At 43.4% G+C, this 21810-nt stretch overlaps 1 protein-coding gene across 3 annotated transcripts; it reads left to right on the top strand.

Moving 5' to 3' along the window:
• The first annotated feature begins 434 nt into the window (after positions 1-434).
• LOC147103178 (RNA-binding protein 24-like) lies at positions 435-21753 on the top strand. 3 transcript variants are annotated; one of them, XM_085962564.1, is made up of 5 exons: positions 435-525; positions 749-909; positions 10332-10455; positions 13526-13577; positions 19419-21753. In XM_085962564.1, the coding sequence occupies exons 2-5, from the start codon at positions 751-753 to the stop codon at positions 19672-19674; spliced, it is 591 nt and encodes a 196-aa protein (XP_085818690.1). In that variant the 5' UTR covers positions 435-525; positions 749-750; the 3' UTR covers positions 19675-21753. The 3 variants fall into 3 exon arrangements, with proteins under 3 accessions (XP_085818690.1, XP_085818691.1, XP_085818689.1); XM_085962565.1 differs by lacking the exon at positions 435-525 and adding an exon at positions 563-646; XM_085962563.1 differs by lacking the exon at positions 435-525 and having other exon boundaries at positions 742-909.
• Positions 21754-21810: the final 57 nt, after the last annotated feature.

The following is a 21810-nucleotide window of genomic DNA, read 5'->3' as shown; positions in this document are numbered from 1 at the left end:
GAAAACTGGAAAAATAAACAACTAAAACAATGAATTTTCAAATCTTGAATCCCAATCTCACTTGTTCATGATGTTTAGCGTCTTCTCTCCACCAGACGGCGTCAGCGTTCTTCCATTACCCTTTCCACATGCTCATTAAAATAGAGGAAAGATAGTTGTGATATTAATCTTATCCCGCAGTTATCAATAATATAATGTATTAGCCCGATCAATAAGCAGGATTTATGATCGGAGAGGTGACCTTAAATCCTCTTTGGTTGCTATGAATTGATGGCTATTGAAGGAAGTCGGGGGATGTGCCGGTGATTGACAAGCTCAGCAGCCAATAGGGAAGTAAATGTTTGTTTCAAAGGCGGGTACGGGCGACGGGTGTGCCAATGGGACGGCGAGAGGGCGTGTCCCCGAGTCCCAAGTGGATACATTGTGAGCGGGGAGAGTTACAAAGAAACAAAAGCAAGTGAGAAAAGGAGCGAGCAGCGAGACAAAGAGGTGAACCCGGCAGCAGACACGCGTTCACCCGGGCCAGTGAGTAACTACTTGTTCCCTTTACCCTCAAAGTGTGTCTATTACAAATCCATTTCATTGCAAAGACCGCGCCTTCTCTTCATCTGCACGCCGTTAACTGCTAACAATGAGTTAATTACTGGTAATTACCTCATCAGCTCTTCTCGTGGTTTTTAATGTAATTGTTTTATTATATGAGTTGTATTTTTTTTTGGTTTTCTCCCCCCGCCTCTCTTGATGCCAGCTATGAATAAGGACAGAGTATTTCGGAAGCTCTTTGTGGGTGGGTTACCGTATCACAGCAACGAACTCTCTCTCAGACGGTATTTCCAACGATTCGGGGAGATTGAAGAAGCAGCGGTGATAACCGACAGGTTGAGCGGGCGATCTCGAGGATATGGGTTTGTGAGTATCTATCTGATTTGTTCACTACACTAAGGGCCAAATGGCCCATTCTCACACGTTTCATAGGGAGTTGAACTGTTTAGTGAGAGGCTGGGGTTGAAATTAACCAAAAAGGGACCGGTTTGTTGGGCCAAAGCTCCCCTCTGCTCCAGGGTGATCCAGTAGAAATTGCTGACTAGCCACAGGTGTGGCTAGGGCGACACCGTTTTAGCCACATTCGCCTAATTTTAGTAGAAAACGCCTTGCGTTCTTTCAATACAAGTAAATGGACTTCACCTGCATATTTACTTAAACATCTACAACCATTCAGTAACCAAGGAAGTAAACCCGTCACAACGATCAACACGCTGCTTTGGGTCTTGCCATTTAACTAGCCAACGCACAAAAAGGTCAAAGGACACATGTGTACGTCATGAGTATTGAGACCACATGGCCAAGGATGATGCCTATTACTCCTTTTTTAAAATTTACTAATCAGCAATTTAATCATCCACATCTAGATTCATAATTGTCCACATGTAATGCTAATGTATTGGACAACGCTGCTCTAAAATTCCCCATGTTCTGATGAATATTGTATTACACTGGGAGTAACAACAGTTCTGGTAGTGTGATGGTAAATGGAGTTTGGAAAGCCTGGTTACTTGATGCTACAGAATTCTTAAACAAGCGTCACCAGGAAGAGCTGTTTGGCCCAACTCGAAGTAGTTCCCACTGGTCTGGTACAAGTCTGAGCTAATGCCTATGTCTCCCTTGATGTTCTTTTCATGATTTTTCAATTTTAAACTGTGACTTGGGCCAGATTCAGACCAACTCCATACAATTTTAGGTTCAGGGCAAGTACAACAGGATTAATGCTAACTGAAAGTGACCATTCCAAATATTGAGCTCCGATTATATTGTACTCTGGTGAGAATGGAGACTCAAATGTCCCATCTATCGCACTTTAATCTCACCCATATAAACTCGCCTGCCCATATTCACGACCATCCCCCTTGACCGTGCCATCTCACATGGCCTCTCTACACCTATCGTGACAATCACAGATAAGGCTATCTGATCACTTCCTTGTAAGGCATGAAAGATTTTGCCTTTATTTTCATTTTAGCGCCTTTCACAGGTCGTCCCAAAGTGCTTTAGAGACAATTAAGTACTTTTGAAGTGTAGTTACTGTTGTAATGTATCCCTCCTACCAACCCCACTTCCTTCTGGGGCAAAAACTTCCCCCCAAAGTCACTTACAACAGCACATTCAAATTCCTAACTGTTTAGCCTTTGGCCCTCCATTCACCACAACATTTCTGCAGCTAATACTCTGCTTTGAAAAGGCCTTCGATAAGGTACCGCATAGTAGACTCATGACTAAGGCCAGAGCATGTGGAGTTGGGACAGATAGCAGAATGAGTAGCAAGCTGGCTACAAAACAGAATAGGGGTTAAGGGTAGCTACTCAGATTGGCAAAAGGTGGGAAGTGATGTTCCACAAGTAATGGTGATGGGACCACTGTTCACAATTTACATTAATGATTTGTACTTGGGAATTGGAAGTACAATTTCAAAATTTGCAGAAGACCCTAAATTTGGGAGGGGTGGGGGTGGAGAATATAGTTAACAGATGGGAAGAAAGTGACAAAATAATAGAGGACATTAAACTTTGCAGAATGGGTGTGTAATTGGCAAATGAATTTCAATAAAGTGTGAGGTGATGCAATTTGGTAGGAAGAATAAAGAGGCCACATTCTACTTGGATAATAAGAGTCTAAATGGGGTAGAGGAGCAAAGGGATCTGGGAGTACAGATATACAAATCGCTGAAAGTAGTGGTGCAGGTTAATAAGGCCATCTTTTTTAATAAGAGCAATCCAAGCACTGGCATTCATTTCTAGAGGGATAGAATTGAAAAGCAGAAAGTGTTAAACTTGGATTGAACTTTGGAGTATTGTGGACAGTTTTGGTCTCCATATTATAAAAAGGCACTGGAGAGAGTGCAAATTTTTTTTTTTTTTTTTTACAAGGATGATGCCAGAACATTGAGGATATACTTATCAGGGAAGGCTGAACATAAAAACATAGAAAAATAGGAGCAGGAGTAGGCTTTTTGAACATGGGGGGAATGGAATAACAGCCTAGCCAGATCATACCTTCATCCGATAGCTCTCCGTGCACTTTCCAGTAAAGATCACAAGAGCAATCAGAAGCAGGAATGCCCAATTGACTTTTTTCCCCCTCCTTTCCGATGTCAGCTAGATTCTGGAATGCGTGACTCTACCGTACCATAGAAGTAGGCCATTTGGCCCTTCGAGCCGTTCAATATGATCATGGCTGATCCTTTATCTCAATACCATATTCCTGCTCTCTCCCCATACCCCTTGATGCCTTTTGTGTCCAGAAATCTATCTATCTCCTGCTTAAATATATTCCGTGACTTGGCCTCCACAGCCTTCTGTGGTAGAGAATTCCACAAGTTCACCGCCCTCTGAGTGAAGAAATTTCTCCTCATCTCAGTCCTAAATGTCCTACCCCGTATCCTGAGACTGTGACCCCTCGTTCTAGACCCACCAGCCAGGGGAAACCTCCTCCCTGCATTCAGTCTGTCTAGCCCAGTCAGAATTTTATACGTTTCAATGAGATCCCCTCTCATTCTTCTAAACTCTAGTGAATACAAGCCTAGTTGACCCAATCTCTCCTCATGAGAGTCCTGCCATCCCAGGAATCAGTCTGGTGAACCTTTGCTGCACTCCCTCTATGGCAAGTATATCCTTTCTTGGGTAAGGAGACCAAAACTGCACACACTACTCCAGGTGTGGTCTCACCAAGGCCCTGTATAACTGTAGTAAGACATCCTTGCTCCTGTACTCATATCCTCCTGCAATGAAGGCCAACATACCATTTGCCTTCCTAACTGCTTGCTGCACCTGCATGTTTGCTTTCAGTGGTGTACAAGGACACCCAGGTCCCTTTTGTACATCAACATTTCCCAATCTATCACCATTTAAATAATACTCTGCCTTTCTGTTTTTCCTACTGAAGTGGATAACTTCACATTTATCCACGTTATACTGCATCTGCCATGTATTTGCCCACTCGCTCAACTTGTCTAAATCGCCTTGAAGCCTCTTTGCATCCTCCTCACAACTCTCAATCCCACCTAGTTTTGTGTCGTCGGCAAACTTGGAAATACTAGATTTGGTTTCCTCATCCAAATCATTGATCTATATTGTGAATAGCTGGGGCCCAAGCACTGATCCCTGGGGTACCCCACTAGTCACCGCCTGCCACCCTGAAAAAGACCCACTTATTCCTACACTCTGTTTCCTGTCTGTTGACCAATTTTCAATCCATACTAGCATATTATCCCCAATCCCATGTGCTTTAATTTTGCACACTAATATGGTTTCACTTGTGGAGAGTCCAAAACTAGAGGTCATAAATATAAGATAGTCACTAATGTTTCCAATAGAGAATTCAGGAGAAACTTCTTTGCCCCAAGTGTGTTAAGAATGTGGAGCTCACTACCACAAGGAGTCGTTGAGGCAAATACCATTGATGCATTTAAAGAGAAGCTAGATAAGCACATGAAGGGAAAAAGAAATAGAAGGATATGCTGATGGGGTGAAATGAAGAGACGTGGAGGAGGCTCATGTGGAACACCAACGCCAGCATTGACCAGTTAGGCCAAATGGCCTGTTTTTGTGCTGTAGTCTTGATGTAACTCGATGGTCAATGATACCCTCACCTCCACCTTTGATGCCCTTGTCCCCAGTAAAACCCTTACTCCCTCTCGCCCTGGTCGTTCCCACTGGTACAGCCCTATCTCCAGTTGTTCCCACTGGTACAGCTCCATCTAGTCTCCCTTAAGTCAAAAAGTGCAGGCTTGAACATTTATGGTGGACAACTGGTTTTGCAGATCTGGCTGGACCACATAAAGCACTGAGGTCCTGCTTTCCTCAACCAAAACTGCTCACTATTTCAGGATCATCCTGAATTGCAATGATAACACCTTGGGTTCTCTTCTTCACTAAAACTGTCTTCTTAAACCCCTCTCCACCATGAGCGCTGCTTCCCTCCCTTCCCCCCAGCCCTGAAATTGCATCTTTCTCTAGTTCCTCCCCTCTCTCACCTCATGCCATCTCTGAGCTCATCTTGTCCATGAGACCCACTTTCTGTTCCCTTGACCTTATTCCCACCAAACTGCTGACCACCCAACTTCCTTCCTGGCCCCCATGTTGGCTGCTTTTGTTAACTGTTCCTTCTCCTTGGGTACGCTGTCCCTCTCCTTCAAATCTGCTGTCATCTGCCCTGCCTCAAAACACCCTTGACCCCTCTATCCTTGCAAACTAACTTCCTCATCTCCAACCTCCCCTTTCCTCTCAAGTTCTTGAACATGTCAACTCCAAAATCCGTGCCCACCTTTCCTGCAAGTCCACGTTTGAACCCCTCCAAACAGGTTTCCGCCCCTGCCGTAGCACTGAAATGGCCCTTATCAAAGTCACACATTAAATCCTACATGACTGACCATGGTAAACAATCCCTCTTCATCCTTCTTGACCGGTCTGCCGCCTTTTGACATGGCTGACCACACCATCTTCCTCTCGTCCAGCTGGGTGGGATTGCACTCGCCAGGTTCCATTCTTGTCTATCCAGTTGTAGTCAGGGAACCACATGCAATTATTTTTCGTTCCGGTTGCACACTGTTGCCTCTGTAGTTCCCCTTGGCCCCCTCCTAGTTCTTATCTACATGCTGCCCCTTGGTGACCTCATCCATAAACACATCAGGTACCACGTGTAGACTGATGACACCCAGCTCTTCCTCACCACCACCTCTCTCGACCTCTCCACTGTCTGATTTGTCACACTGCTTGTCGGAAATCCAATATTGGATAAGCAGAAATTTCCTCCAATTAAATATTGGGAAAACTGAAGCCATTGATTTTGGTCCCTGGCCATCGATTCCTTCCCCCTCCCTGACAGCTGTCTGAGGCTGAATCAGACCATTTACAACCTAGGCATCCTATTTAGTCCTGAACTGAGCTTCCAACCCCATATCATCTCCCATCACCAAGGCTGCCTACTTCCACCTCCTTAACATTGCCTGTCTCTGCCACTGTCTCAGCTCATCTGCTGCTGAAACCCTCATCCATGCCTTTGTTGCCTCTAGACTATTCTAATGCTCTCTGGGCTGGCCTCCTGCCTTGTATCTTCTGCAAACTTGAGCTCATCCAAAACTCTGCTGCCCATATCCTAACTCTCACCAGATTCTGTTCACTCATCACCTCTGTGCTTGCTGACCTACACTGGCTCCTTGTCTGGAAAAGCCTTGATTTAAAAAAAAAAAAAAAAAAATCATCCTTGTTTTCAAATCCATCCCTGGCCTCACCCCTCCCTATTTCTGTAACCTCCTCCAGGCCCACAACCCTCAAGATCTGTGCTTCAATTCTGGCCTCTTGCGCATCCCTGATTTTTCATACTTCCCCATTTGTGGCCATGCCTTCAGCTGCCTAGGCCCTAAGCTCTAGAATTCCCTCTCTAAACCTCTCCGCCTCTACCTCTCTATCCTTCAAGACGTTCCGTAACATCTACCTTTGACCAAGCTTTTGCTCACTTGTCCTAAATCTCCTTGTTTGTCTTGGTGTCAAATTTTGTTTGATATTGCTTCTGTGAAGCACTTTGGGACTTTTACTACGTTAAAGGTGCTATATAAATGCAAGTTGTTGTTCACCAGAATCACCTGTTTTTAAGGGAAACAATTTGCCATTCATGACTTCAGGATGCCCCAAAACTCTTCTCAGCCAATGAAGTGCTGTTGTAGTGCAGTCATGTTGTAATTTAGGGGGGCACAGCGAGTCCTACAAATGGTATTGGTCAGGGGTGCGAGGTGAAATCTTAACTGACTTTACCTTATTGTTCAGAGGGAACAGCTTAAAGCTGAATGACGAGTAGACATCTGGAGACATGAAACACCACTTGGGTATGGACTTCACTTGCCATCACTGTTTTCAATGACTACTCCACAAGGGTCTTTAGACATCGGTTACTAAATTCTGTGTTCTTGCGCTCAAGTAACAAAGCAGGCTTATAAATATGTGGAAGGCACATAGAATCATACCGCACAGAAGGTGGCCATTCAGTCCATTGTGCCTGTGCCAGCTCTTTGGTAGAGCGATCTAATTAATCCCACTCCCCTGCTTTTTCCCCATAGACCTGCACATTTTTTCCTTCCAGTATTTATCCACTTCTCTATATTGAATCTGTTTCCACCACCCTTTCAGGCAGTGCATTCCAGATCACAACAACTCGCTGTGTGTGTATATTTTTTTTTAAAGTTTCCTCATCTTGCCTCTGGTTGTTTTGCCAATCGCCTTAACTGTGTCCTCTGATACTTCTGCTGCTGGAAACACTTTCTCCTTATTTAATCTAACAAAACCAATCAAATATTCTCTGCTCTAAGGAGAACAACCCCCAGCTTCTCCTGTCTCTCTCCCAATAACTGAAGTCCCTCATCCCTGGTACCATTCTAGTCAATCTCTTCTGCACCCTCTCCGAGGCTTTGACATCCTTCCTAAAGTGTGGTGCCCAGAACACAATACTCCAGCTGAGGCTTAACCAGTATTTTATAAAGGTTTAGCATAACTTCCTTGCTTTTGTACTCTGTGCCTCTATTAATCAAGCCAAGGATCACATATTGCTTTTTTTTTTTAAACAGCTGTCTCAACTTGTCCTGCCACCTTTCTAAGACTTGTGTGCGTACACTCCCAGGTCTCTCTCCCCCCTGCACCCCTCATTTAGTTTATATTGCCTCTCATTCTTCCTACCAAAATCTATCACTTCACACTTCTGTGTCAAATTTCATCTGCCATGTGTTTGCCCATTTCACCAATCTGCCTGTTACCTATCTGATGTCCTTATTGTTTACTATATTTCCACGTTTCGTGTCATCTGCAAACTTTGAAACAATTTTGTTTCCACATATTTGCTTCAATTTTGTTGAATCTAATTATGTGGTACTTTTGCCAAATGTAATTGTTTTCAGAAGAATTATTAGCCTAGAAATTCGTCGCGGGTGGTGGCGCAAAACAGATGGTATCGGTTCGGCCGCCTGTTCTACGCAGCGCCTGATATTCAGTTGCATTGCAGTTGGTGGAGCTGAATATCGGGCGCGGCCGATCTGATGCCGCCCGTTTTGCGCCAGCGCCCCCGAGATGAATGTCTAGGCCATTCTGTTTTCAGCCATGTGAGATTGTATGTAACATCCATAGTTTGGCAAAGCTTACTGAACAGCAGTTAATCAAGGATGCAAACCCAGCAGTTGAGAATTGAACAGTTTGACCAAGGACCTCAATTGTCAAATGGTTTAATTTTTACATTTTTTGTGTGGGGTTACTGTTGTAGTTGCTTATGGGAAAACAGCGTAGCAATGGTTATGATTACTGATGGTAATCACACTGGTTTTCCGCAAGTGACAGTCTCTCATTAACTCCATGAGGAATAAACTGCAAACCGTATAGTCAGTTGCAGTGATCCAGTAGCCTAATTGATACACAATGCTCCACAAGATGATTGTGGTTTGAGACCTGGATATCTGACTTTGTCACAGTTACAATGTTCTCTGTGCCTAGTGGTTGAAGCAATAGAATTATTGAGTATCGCAGCACATGCAGGCCGTTCTGACCATCAAGCCTGCATGAGTGGTTTTCTCTGAGCCGCCAAGGCTAATCCCACTCTCCTGCTTGCTCCCCAGACCCTTTTAATAGTCCTGTTTCCAAAGCAATTCTCATTTTCCTTTTTATAAAAGCAATTCTGGACTGTGCTTCAACAACAGTTTATGACTGCGAATGGTACACTTTAACTTCTCATTCCATAAAGACTCTTTTTCTAATCTCTCCTTTTAATTCTTTGTGATTATCTTTAAATGTGTTCTTTCATTACTGTCTTTCCAAGCAGTGGAAATAATCTATCTTTATTTACCATTATAATCCTTCATAATCTTGTAGACTACCATTAAATCCTTTAAAGATCTCCACTATAGTTTGGGGGAGTGGGGGGTAAATCCTAACTTCTTAAGTCTGTCTGTCTTCACTGGAACCACTTGAACCCTAGTGAATATATGGTGTACATTGTCCAAAATTCCAGACAATACTCCAACTGAAGTCTAACTAAGGTCTTGTACAAGTTCAGGCTGCCTCTTTGCTTCTGTATTCTATGCCTCATGCCTTTTGTATGGAATTATGTAGTTGCACTGCCATTCTTAATTACCTGTGTATCTGGCACCAAGGTCCCTTGACTCCACTTAAAATCTTACCACTTTGTATTTTCTTTATTATTATTATTTCCAGAAGATTTAATTCACATTTTCCTACATTGAACTATATTGGCCCATCATGTGAGCCCATCTATCTCTTCCTACAGCCTTCACCATCTTTGCCACAAATTGTGATCTGCCCCAATTATGGTGTGATCAGCTAATTTCAATATTGAGCCAGTTGCAGGCCAGCCATGTCGATTGTGAGCAGAGAGAGAGTTTTCTTGTGAATTGTTAACCAGTTTCAAAAAAGTAATGGTGCTTCATTTGTGCAAGAATAGAAGAGTGGGGCAGATTAGACTGAGTGCAGAGCCAGAGGGGTTTTGTTAAAAGCACTTTTAAACCATGAAATTTGAAGGGTAATTTGTCCGAGCAGCCAGTTGGCACGAGGCAGTGCTGGATCAATGCACTGTGCTATGGTGTGCTCACAGATTCTTGTGGTAGTCTTCAATGATCAACTCAATGTGGTTCACAACATCACAGTTACGATGTTTTAAATGTATTACACAGTGTGGTACTGAGCACTATATTTGAAGCGAAGGAAGTTATGGAGAGAGAACATTGCAGTGGAATTAGCTTTGGAGCTGGTACAGACATGGGCCAAATGGCCTGCTTCTATGTTGTAAATATCTATGGTTTAGTAGGGGCTTGGAAAATCTTTGATCTGTGCTGAGTTAGTCATTGCCAGCTAGAGGTTTACAACTGGCCACCATGATGCTGCTCCATAAGGAAAATCAACCAGAATTCCTACCCTTGATCACTATTTAGTGACTTTCTTCCCCGGCCACTCGCAGAGGTGTATATGTTTGTGTGGATGTTGAATCAGCTTGGATGCCCGCTATGATTGTTTGAATAGCCTGCTGACACTCTGTCCAGGTTTGCACGTGAATAACTGCTGGGATGAAGTACTGGAGGACAGCTGCCGTTCATTGAACTCTGCTTGAGTTGCCGATATCGAAAAGCCAAATAAGAGGAGAAACTTGAGAATTTTGTGTTTTGATCATCAGGACTCCAAACAATTGCTGCTGCTTGACTTTTTGTCGTTTTAAAACTAATAACTGAATTTTAAACCCATGCTCCTTTTTAGTTTCACTCTCCTCCCTAATCTTTGTGGGTTAAATTGCAGGTCACCATGGCAGATTGGGCTGCAGCAGAGAGGGCATGTAAAGATCCCAATCCCATCATTGATGGAAGAAAGACTAATGTGAACCTTGCTTATCTTGGAGCCAAACCACGCACGGTACATTCAGGTATGTTTAAGAGTCCTTTTGGGTGCCAGTGATTTCCTGCAAGAACAAAAAGAAATTGGTAGTGTGGATTTGACTTGACCTGTTGGGATTTAAGTCTTTAGTGTGACCAACATTTCAAAGCTGAAGAGGCAGAAAAACTTATATCCTGATGACCACCAGTTTTAAATATAGTACTGTCTGATTTGCTCCCGTGAAGCACCTTGGGGTGTTTTCCTATATTAAAGGCACTATATAAATTCAAGTTGTTGATCTCCTATGCTGTTGCTCACTGGTAGTCTAGAGTATGGTTGTAATGTTCAGCTGTAACCTGATCTGTCCATGTAAAGTCACTTCTGATATTCTGTGAGGATGTGAACAGTCCAAATCCTGACGTCCATTAGAGTTTAATTGCTGTTTGGTGGAGATGTTTGAAAATTGTCTAATCACCTCTGATCCAGGTAGCACCTTTGCTTCAAAGGTTGGCGATGCTCTTGCAGTTTGAGCTCATAGTAGCAGCAATGTATTTGCTGCACCTCAGGTTTGTTTAAAAGCCAAGTTCTGGTGCATGAGATGCTGGTTTGCCACCTTGTCATAAATTTAAGTTTGCTGCAGTAGTTTTTTTTTTGAAAGGGTAAAAGTTCAGAAGGGTGGGGTACATATTGAGGGCAACAGTGGATAAAATCCAATTTTGGAAATGCATAGTGCTCGCAGTAAGATCCATGTTGGTATTTAAAATGTTTTGTGTTGTCCCTAACTGAGGACAGGCAAACAACCAGCTCGAAGTGCACTCAAAAGTACTGGGTGTGATTAGCTTCGACAAATATAACCGGTAATAAAGCACAGTAGACTCCATGCTTTCACTGTCTCAATTTATTACACAGGAGTGTAAATAAATAACAATTAACAATGAGCTAGAATTTACTGTTAAAAATGAACGGTGAGGCTAATGGCACTCATTATTTATGTGCAACTCGGACAGCAACTTCAAGCGAGTACAGATGCGCAGTTAAACACGAAAATCTGGAAGTTGCTGTCCGAGATGTGCCGCTCCTCTAAGCTGCATGAAAACGGCATCTCGCTGTCTGGCTCCCTATTCAAATGTATTAAATGGTGTAAAGTTCCTGTACTTACATGGTAGATACGGACTAAACTCACCACAGTTAGGGCTTGTCCATTTCAGTCTAAGTACCCTTTTAAATGACATGATCTGTCTTTCTTACTGCCAAACAACCCCTCTGACACTGAAAATTAACTTTTACAAGTGTGGAGTTTCATTCCTTCAGAATTTAATTGGGAGTTTTTTTTTAAGAATTTTAAATTAATGTTTTTTCCCTCTTTTTTTTTAAATTTTGCTTTCTGTACCTGATTTGACATTGAATTCACTATTCTAACTTGCACTTCATTGCTGCTCATTAACAATACTTCAATTTGGTTGGTTAAGGAGACATACAGTTGCTTGCTCTGTTCAGAAGTCCCTGCAGAGGGCTCTGTGCCATTTGGATCTCTAGCTTACAGCAACTTGCAGTGCAGAAGGCCATAGACTTGCCCTTGCCCAAGTTTGTTTGCTGGCTACAATAAATTCTGGCCCCATTAATTTTTATAACTGGGTGTGGACGATGCGAGCAAGGCCACACTTATTGCCCATCCCTAGCTACCCTGAGCAGGTGATGATGGGCCTTCTCCTGGAACTGCTACAATGATTGTGCTGATGATTATTCCACAATGGTGTTGGGTAGGGACCTGGATCAAGTAACTCTGAATTCACTAACTTATTCTGTTTCAAACAAATGGACTTTCAGTGGTAAAGCATCGGATTTCCATCCAGAGAGCCTGACTTTAAATCCCAGCCTTAATTGATATTTTAATTTGCCCGACCTTGCCAGTCATGTTTTGTTCAATTCTCAGATACAGTGGCAATCCAGTACCTCAACCAAGTGACCCTACTAGCATGCATGAGCATAGTGTCAGCAAGCTATTTGACCATGGTGCAGGAGGCATCATGGTTGAACCCAGTTCAGTTATTGCCAAAGTGTAACAGGAGGTCACTGGATAGTGATCAGGCACATCAGCTCTATGCACTAGCATAATGTCTGTCAAAAACTGACCCAGCTGAGATATTTGTGTTTGGTTGGACCCTCTTTGGCCTAAACTCTCAGGCTGGAATTTTGCCGGCATTCTGGGTGGGTTTGGAGGCGGGATATCTGGCAAAATCGCAAAGATCGACAGCGGGTCAGAAACCCACGGTCAACCCACCTCCAATCTTCCCAAGTGTCGGGTCCTCAATTTGCGCATGGACCTGACACCTAGCGGCGGGAAGAGGATTATAGCCACTTAACTGCTTGTTAACAGGCTTTTTCCTATTTTGACACTTCTACTGCGGGCTTCCCGACGTCCGGACACTACGCCAGGTAAGTGTGGCGTGTTGAGTCTGCTGTAATGTTTATGCATTGATGACCGCTGCAGAAGTGATGTGAAGGATCCAATGGTGCACTAGTGAGTTTGAGGTAAGAAAATGTTGGGAAATTCATTTTTAATGCATTTAAACTTTTATGTAGGTAACAAGTTTTGATTTGTATGTGTAGTCTCACCTCATTGGGAGAACACCTCTCACCAGTGACAGATCGCTTCTGTAACCTCACCTGCAGCTGCCATCTGTTCTAGCCTAAGGAGGGATTCACTGGTGAGCCTGGGTGCAAGAGCTCACCTTTGTACAGTGATTGTCAGTGTTTGCAGCACCTCAATGCTGTCAAACACTGAGAAATCAGCTGTCAAAAAAAATGTGCACGGCCCCTTTAAGAAAACCGGCAGATGACGTGTCATCAAATAACGTCATCTGACACTGGCTTCCTCCTAATTGGCCGGCAAGCCTGCAGGGCAGGCTTAACGAGGCCAATTGATGCAAAATCACATCGTGGGCTGGCTGTCATTGGGGGCGGGACTGAAACCGGGAAGCCACCTTACCCGCTCCCAAACCGCATCGATCGATTAAAATCGCGGCCTCAATCTCTGTACAGGATAACAAATGCCCTTGTCACTCTTATTCAAATCTACCCTAATGCAGATTTTTATTTTCCTTTTACTTAAATGCCAGGGGGTCTCGGCCTGCAACAAGTTCACTCGGCCCTGATGCAGAGACCATATGGGTAAGTTAGCATCTTCCATTTTATGTGATTGTTGAGATTTATTTAAAGTTATGCTCCTTACAATGCAATGTTTGTGTTGATACCTGAAGTGAATTATGTTTTGGTTGCTGTAGAATCTGGTGTCATGCAAGAAGACTTGTACACTACTGTAATTAAAAAGGGCAACCATAATAAAAATATACATGTAGCTTTTATGGCAACTGAATAGAAACTACTTATTTGCCAAGATCACCAGTGCACAAGAGTGGTGATGCTTTTGAATACTACTGACTTTCCAACACTGATTTTGAGGAGATGCTTAGCAGAGGCCAGATTCCCCCCTCATTCCTCCAACTCCTAACACTCCCAACCCCCCCCCCCCCCCCGGAAGAAAAGGAAAATCTGAATAGACCGTGTGGGCTCAGGTCATGTATGACTTTGAGACTGAGGTGGAGAGAAAAAGAGGAATTTTTGATCCTTTGGTAAACCTAATCTCAAGATAATTGGAAAAAGCCAACAGTGTAAATCTTTTATTTTGCCAATGTTCTCCCCTTATCCTCCTGAAGGTGTTGACTCCTGATGGAGTCCTGTTCCAAGCACTTCCAGTACCTCCCCCAAATGGCCATTCTCCAGGGATCTGGAAGGTGATTACATAGGATATATGTCACAAACAGGCCATTCGGCCCAGCCAGTCCATGCTGGCGTTTATGCTCCAATCGAGCCTCCTCTTGTCTGTCCTCATCTAACTCTATTCCCTTCTCCCTCTTGCTTATCCAGCCTCCCCTTAAATGCATCTATGCTATTCGCTTCAACCACTCCCTGTGGTAGCGAGTTCCACACTCTGGGTAAAGAAGTCTCTTCTGAATTCCCTATTTGATTTCTTGGTGACTATCTTGTATTGATGGCCTTTAGTTTTGCTCTTCACCACAAGTGGAAACCCTCTCTCTCTATCTACTCTTATCAAAACCTTTCATAATTTTAAAGACCTCTATTACGTCACCCCTCGGCCTTCTCTTTTCAATCATGGGGAGTATCGCAACCTTCTGTAGAGATGAATGGCAACCAATGTTCCCTCTAATTTTCAACTGGCTGCGTGACCTAGTCAGATTTTCCTGCATGTGCGGTTTCTCCCGTGTAAGAGCCGGTGAGTGGCTGCACAGCTCAGCGGGAATGTTGGTGGCAACCTGAACAAATTTCCCCTCCCTAGCTTGGGGTTGTTGAGGCCAAATTACAGCACCTCTGCTGCCACCAGGCAGAGGTGGGCAGTCCTCCCGGATCGAAGACCTTCTGCTTTGTGTTGTATGTTTCTTTGAGCTATTGAGGAAATTTGGTTTAGTCTTGCTCTTAAAGAATAACATTATTAAGGTGCGTTATTCTACACACATCCCCCACCCACCCTCCGTTCCACTGCGGAGTGTTTCTTAAATCGACTTCTGCCTGGTAGGAGACTGTCGTTCCCTTGTGGACCATTTACAGTTCAGAGAATCCCTCAGCTGATGCCAAGCTCTGTCTTTCAATTAACCCAGAGCAAATATGGGAGTTTAGCAGGGAACCAGTGCTGATGCCTCTCTTTCCACCCCCCCCCCCCCCCCCCCTTGGAGCTCCCTCCCGGCCTACACCACCATTGGCTGAATTCAACCTGCTCCCAGCTGCCTACAATGCCATTTGTAAACCAGTTCCGAGAAATTAAGAGGAGTTTAGAATGACTTTGAGGAAGTGCCTGGTCTGTACTCTGCACAGGGCTAGCGTCGGACAATGCCGTTAAGACTGGTACAGGCCTCTTGCATTCAGGGAGCTGTTTAAAAATGAAGCCTGGTGTTCCAAACTATTTCTGTGTAGTACACTGCACTTTGTTCCCAGCATTGCATTAATTAACTTTTATTAGTTACTGTGTGAAAACTAGTTTCAACTTTGGAGAGCAGCTACTAAGATTGGGAGGAATTAATAGCATGTTGTCACTGCGTGGTGATACTGTTGCCCTGCTTGCTAAAATGTAAAGAGCATCTACAAATGTCAACCTGGAAGGAGCTTTTTAAACTGGATTTGAAATTGCTTTCTTTTAATTATTTGTTTTTAATAACTTTAGGGGGGAAAAAATGGATCCAGAACGTGGTGTTGTATGTAGAGTAGCAAAGTCAATCTGAACTCTTTGCTGTTATGAATGGCCCAAAATTCAGTACCTCAAGAGTTAACCACCCCCAGAATGGATCTTGATCTTGGTGTCATTATCCCAGGGCTGAACCAAAGCATTTGGAGTCCTGGTGATCTAAATGGCACCTGGCCTCCCTTCCAGAATCCATGTCACTCCTTCCTTTCCACTGCAGTTCATTCTTGCACATGCGTTTCCTCACTGGCCAACGCTGTGTGGCCTAGCCCCAAATGTTGTAGCTATCTGCTGTGCGCTTAGCAGACTTTCTTTTCCTGCCAGAGGTGTTTTGTTGAGGCGAGAGCATTACACAGTAACTTGTCTTTTGGTATCTTGGATTTCTGTGGAGATGCCAGCTGTATAAATGGGAAAAGTTATGTTGAAACTGCAGGAATCCATTGCTGAGCCCAGATTACAGCTCTTCACTTCAACACTACTGAGATATTTATATTTTGATTTAATCTCCTGAAGAGAAGAGGAATTGAGACATATGGTGAGGAGGCAGGTAGTAGTTCAGCTATGGAAAAAATGATGGTCTTGTTGGCTTTTTCTTCTTCCTAAATGTTCTTGTGCGTCAATGGGTTAGTGGGCAAATGTGGTGTGGTCCCAAAATCGGATCTTTACAATTAGCTGGATTCTTGGGATCGGTACCTGAGCGAGAGAATGGGGAAACCAATCAGCCGGGCTCACATTGCTCCTGATTTGCTATTCATTGACTTGTAGTGCAAGTGCCTGTGTTTGAGGAGAGGAGGCGGGTGTTTGGTAAGATCAGCATCCGGCTCCAGTATAATGTCCTCTGTAGATGTGTCTGCTGACACTTGGGCCTAGAAATCCTTTGACTCTGCGCCCGTTTTACAGGCCAACGATGGGTGCCCAAGTGTCCAATATGGTGGGGAAATGTGTAAGCCTATTCTGCGCTGAGTGTGCGCCAACCACCATATTAACAGCTCCAGTATAGGCATACAGGGCCAGTGTCTGAAACGGGCATGAGGCCCTCTGCATATGCAAATGCATGTTTGAGGCGCTCTTCAAGACAGCCCAATTTCAGGAACACAATCGCACTGATTGCATTTAAGGTAACATGTCTACATTCGGCCTAACCAGTGGTTCTTAAGATTAAAAACAGAAAATGCTGGAAATACTCAGCAGGTCAGGCAGCATCTGTGGAGAGAGAAACCCCGTTTCCAGCATCTGCAGTACTTTGCTTTTGTTCTTTAAAAAGATGGCTGGTGGCTGCCACCAAAGGTTTTACTTGACTGAATGTGGAGCCAAAGGAGCACGAGTGCTTCTCCTGGCTCCACTGTAGTCTCGAACACTGCCAGGCCCTGCCCAAGCATTTCCTCTCCACCCCCCCTGGAAGGCAGCTATCCCAACTTTGTCCTCGTAGACCTGGCGAGCTGTGTGTCAACGCCTGATTAATGTCTGCAGCTCGATGGCAGTATGCTGATGAGGCCCAATTTCAGGTAAGGTTTGGGGTGGGGGTGCGCTTCTGGCGTACGTTCCCGGCCTAAACTAATTTCCACCCCTCACTGTCTAGGATCATGTGGAAAAATGGCCACTTGGGTGGGGTACAAGACCGCTGTTTAGATAAGGTAATTTTCTGAGTTTGTGCTGGCGACTGGAACCTTGTCTGCAGCAGCACATCTGCAAAACGTGGCTTGTGGATTTTCTCCTCCTATTATGAACTGCCAGTTGGTGAGGTTTCCGGTCAGCAGTGTACACTTAATTACCTCTACAACATTCATCATCATTTAGTGCTGACAGCTCAACGTTGGAGCAATATTTTTGCACCCAACATAAATTGTTGTAAGCTTGGAATTTTCCTTTACGTATACAGGCTATGCCATCCGATTACATCATTTGTGTGTAATTTACAGCCACTGTGCAAGACTAGCTCTTGGACAGTTTAAATAAATTTATTAATTTCCTACTAATGTCAACTTTATTACTTGTTTTGATATTTTAATTTGAGATCAAATTATGAAACCAGCTATTTGTTGTCTTAATCACAGTAAGTTACACAGCCAGATGATCATTAGTTGTGAATTCTTTAGACCTCCTGAAGAATAATGAAACAAAAACACAATGATTTCAACAAATGAACAAGATAAATACGAACAATGACAGATGGGTAAAGCCCCTCTGGTCCATCGAGCCTGTCCCACACAATTGTGATACCTTATGTATCAACATATACTCTCCACCCCACCCGAAACCATGTGATCTCCTGGGAGAGGGCCAAAAAAAACTTTAAAAACCCCACAATATATTCCCTTAGTTATCTTAAACTTCAATCAGATCGTCTAAGTCAGATCACCTCCCAAGTCTACACTTCTCAAGTGTAGAGTCCCAATACTTTTAGCCTAGCTTGATAACTAATGCATTAGTCTAGTGGCCCTCCTCTGCACCCTTGCCAAAGCCTCAGTATCAGCCACAACGTGGAGATTGAAACTGATTGCTAATAGCAGTCAGAATACCAAATAGAAACAATCCACGATTACAATCAAATAAGTTTTTAAATAGTCCGACATCTTTGCACAGTGAGTTCCCAAACTCAAAGGTGCTATTAGGTTAAGTTAGCAATGGTCAGATGCTTGACTTTACTCTGCCTCGTTTCGTGATTGTGTTGACTGAAGCTGAGACAAGGATTCATCACTGGCAGCCCTGTTGTAACTTGTCCAAGAAGTTTTTCATGCACAATGCTGGACAGGAGTGTTTGATTCTTGTGGGCTATTGTAACTGAGTCTGATCCTTTCTTCACCTGACATCTATCTGTGCCCACTTCCAGTGGGAATCACTGGATAGTGATCCTGTTAATCCTAGTCTATTTCTCTCTCTCCTGCCTCCTTTCCCCCCCCCCCCCCTCTCGAACATGGGGAACTGACACCAATTGTAGGGCCCCTCTGCTGCTCCAGCTGGGATTTGCTAACTCAAAAGTCCAGGGATCAAACCGGAGACCTTCCTGGTCTGGCTGATTTAGCGCTACAAGAGGTGGCCTATTTACCCACTGAATATCTAGAGTTGTCTCACTTTTATCGTAATAGCAGATAGAAAGAACTTTGATTTCTGTGGTGCCTTTCATGCCTCGATGTCCCAAAGCACTTCAGTCAATGAATTACTTTTGAAGTGTAATCACTGTTGTGTGGCCAAGTGCGGCAGCCAGTTAATGCGTTCTGATGGTGTTGGTTGAAGGATAAATGTTGGCCAGGGCAGCGGGAGAACGCCCCTGTTCTTAAATAGTGCCATGGGATCTCGTCAACCTCCACAGGCAGATAGGACCTCTTTAATGACTGACCTGAAAGACCGCACTTCCAACAATGCTCGGTACTGCGCAGTCTAGATTATGTGCTCGAGTCCTGGAGTGGGGTTTGAGCCCTTGACCTTCTGACTCTGGTGAGAGTGCTACCAAGAGCCGAGCTGACTATGTATAAAAGTGATGCTGTGAAAATGCTGACAAGTTATTGCACTCATATCATGCCAATAACTTTCTAATAACTCCTTGAATAATATTGATTGATCAATCTTGGACAACACCTTCAGGTTGAAGAATTTCAGTTTTATTGTATTGTACTTCTGTAACTGTAATGTTCAATTAGGAATTTACAGAAAATAACTTCTAGGTTTTACATGACTTACACGCATGCATTTTAAAAAATCCTGCAGAAGACTATCAGTACTCAAAAGATTAACCTTAATTATCTTGACCCTTTTTCCAGTGTGGCACCATACCTGATCCCACAGACCATCCTTCAACCTAGCCTGGTCCTGCCCTCCACCTCGTACCTGGATTCCAGTGTCGCGTTGTATACACAGTACCCTGCCTATGAACATCTCTACCCAGCCTCTCCTCATTACCCCAACCCTGGCTATGCCTACACAATGCAGCTTCCATTACAGACTGGAATTCCAAACCTGAGCCAAGGCCAGCATGAGCCACCAACCTTGCACACAGCTGGACTTCAGAGACGATAGCACTGCCTGCTTTCATGTAACTCTGGCTGAGATCTTGAATGCTGACTCAAAGGAACTTCTAATACTGCTGGGTTCATCTGTCACCTGTACCAATTGGAGCTACTGCCATTGTATTGGTATTGAGAATACTACTTTTTAATTTTCTTACAGGAAAAAAATCCATCCAAAATAGAGGAAAATGCAGAATTTGGTGTTTTACTTTCCTCTTTCCCACCCCTCCTCCCAGGACTCTTGAAGTTAATACACAAGTATTTCTGTTCTTTTGCCACCTTTCCCACCTCAAAGGTGAAAGTCAGCATGGAAATGTTTTGTATTTGGAAATGTGAATTTATGTAGTAGGTTCACTCAAGAAATGGCAAGGTTGGGGGGATTAAGGGGCTAACCACCCACCAGACCAGTATGAGCTAAAGCCAACTCAACATTCTGAGGAAGTTCAACATCTCTCTTGAACTGAATCAGTCACTAACAAATGGGAAGATGTAATATTTCTATTACTGTAATCTGGCTAAATTCTGCAACATTTATGGAAACCTTTAAATGCTAACATACAAATCAAGACTTCTAGATAAAGGGATTGTTACATTGCAATTCCATGCTTGGCTCAGGATTTTTATATAATTGGAACTTTATACTTTGATCAGAATTTCTATATTGTGGGAGTAGTACATTTTGGAATTCTTTTGCTTGGTTCGGCTATGCATCTATCCAGACCACTGTACCTGGAAAACAAGAAGTAATTTATGAAATTGAGTAATGAGTTAATAGTGTTTGTTCACTTCCCTGTAAGTACTTGTACCAGGAATTGATGAAATTAACCTATTTGAATGCTGAAATGTTTCTTTTTGCTCTGTAAACATTAAATTAAATGGAATATTTATAAACATAGAAAGTTAAAGATATTAAACTGTCATTTTATTTGATAGGGATGTACAGTGTATATAGTGAATTTCCCTTTGCTTTGTAGCTGATAATTTGCAAGTTAAATGCATGCAGCTCTAAGAATTTATTGTTTTGTGTACAGTGGGAGATATTCTAATGTGGAGGGAATTTAAAACTTTAATCCTGTTGCTGTGGGGCAAACCTCTGTGTATCCACATGTTTCCTGACTGTAATTGAATGTGACTTTGTTCCTATACTTTCTGAACTAGTTGTTTGTTTGGAAGAGGGGAGAAGATGATGCCTACAAGAAGTCAAGAAATCTGCTGCATTGTCCTGGTATATTCTCTCCTCTGGCTGCAAGTGTCATTGTGGTGTTCTGAGCTAAGGTCCTCTGACCAACTGTGCCAGGGAATACAAAGTGTCAGAGTAGCAAAAGGGGATTTATGTAGCTCCCTTGGTAAATATGTTTAATTGAACCATACAAGAGCAGAAGGGCCTAGATGAGTTATGTGATCTTAGCCAATCCTCACACAGTTGAATTCCTTCCTAACACTCACTGATTCTCGCATATCAAGAATGGTCTCTTGGTTAGGGTATTGGAGTTTGGGGGACATATGATTGCTTTAGAACATGTCTTTCATCTTAGAGTAGTGTGTGGGTGCTGGGATTAAGTCTCCACCTAGGTGTTGTGCAGCATCACTTGGGCATAGTAGGAGACCCTACCACTGCTAGTGAAACTGTATGAGGATATCCAGTCCCTTCCTGATCTTGTACAATCACAGAGTGCTGCCTTTTGATTACACTTGCCAGTAGAAACAGATTATCTGCTGGTACGTTCTTGGTTTTTAATAAATAAAATAATCCGCAACCAACCAAGAGCATCTGTGGCTCCTGCATATGGTCTAAAGTCACTGGCCAAATTTAACCTGTGTGTCTACGCCTCTAACTCAGCCAGCTTTCTGGGTCCCAAAGCCTTTTAACACCCACTGGTGAAGAGAGACACTGCTAAAGGTTGAAGAGAGACACTGCTAAAGGTTGAAAAAATAAGTACAGGGTGGGGAAAAGAGATGTGAAGGAGGAGAAAGAGCAATTTCAAAATATTAGTTATTCCTGCTTTAGCATAATTCACTGCCTTCAGTGAAAAGGAAGCCAGTGTGGGCGGGGGCACGAACGTACTCCCAAGCTTTATCAATTTTTTATTTTGTAACATTTTGCATTTCAGTAACTTTTAATATGACATTGTGCAAATATAAATTG

Source organism: Somniosus microcephalus, chromosome 20 (assembly GCF_052327205.1).
Source record: "Somniosus microcephalus isolate GS21.2 chromosome 20, FLI_Smic_1.0, whole genome shotgun sequence".
NCBI lineage: Eukaryota > Metazoa > Chordata > Chondrichthyes > Squaliformes > Somniosidae > Somniosus > Somniosus microcephalus.
Note: the sequence above shows the minus strand (reverse complement) of the source record. Positions and strands in the feature narration are given on the sequence as shown.

Excerpts from the sequence above, each read along its gene's own strand:
- LOC147103178 (XM_085962563.1), top strand. The coding sequence starts at position 742 with ATGCCAGCTATGAATAAGGACAGAGTATTTCGGAAGCTCTTTGTGGGT. Across the intron at positions 910-10,331 it reads GATCTCGAGGATATGGGTTT|GTCACCATGGCAGATTGGGC; the intron begins GTGAGTATCTAT and ends GTTAAATTGCAG. Across the intron at positions 13,578-19,418 it reads CTGATGCAGAGACCATATGG|TGTGGCACCATACCTGATCC; the intron begins GTAAGTTAGCAT and ends CCCTTTTTCCAG.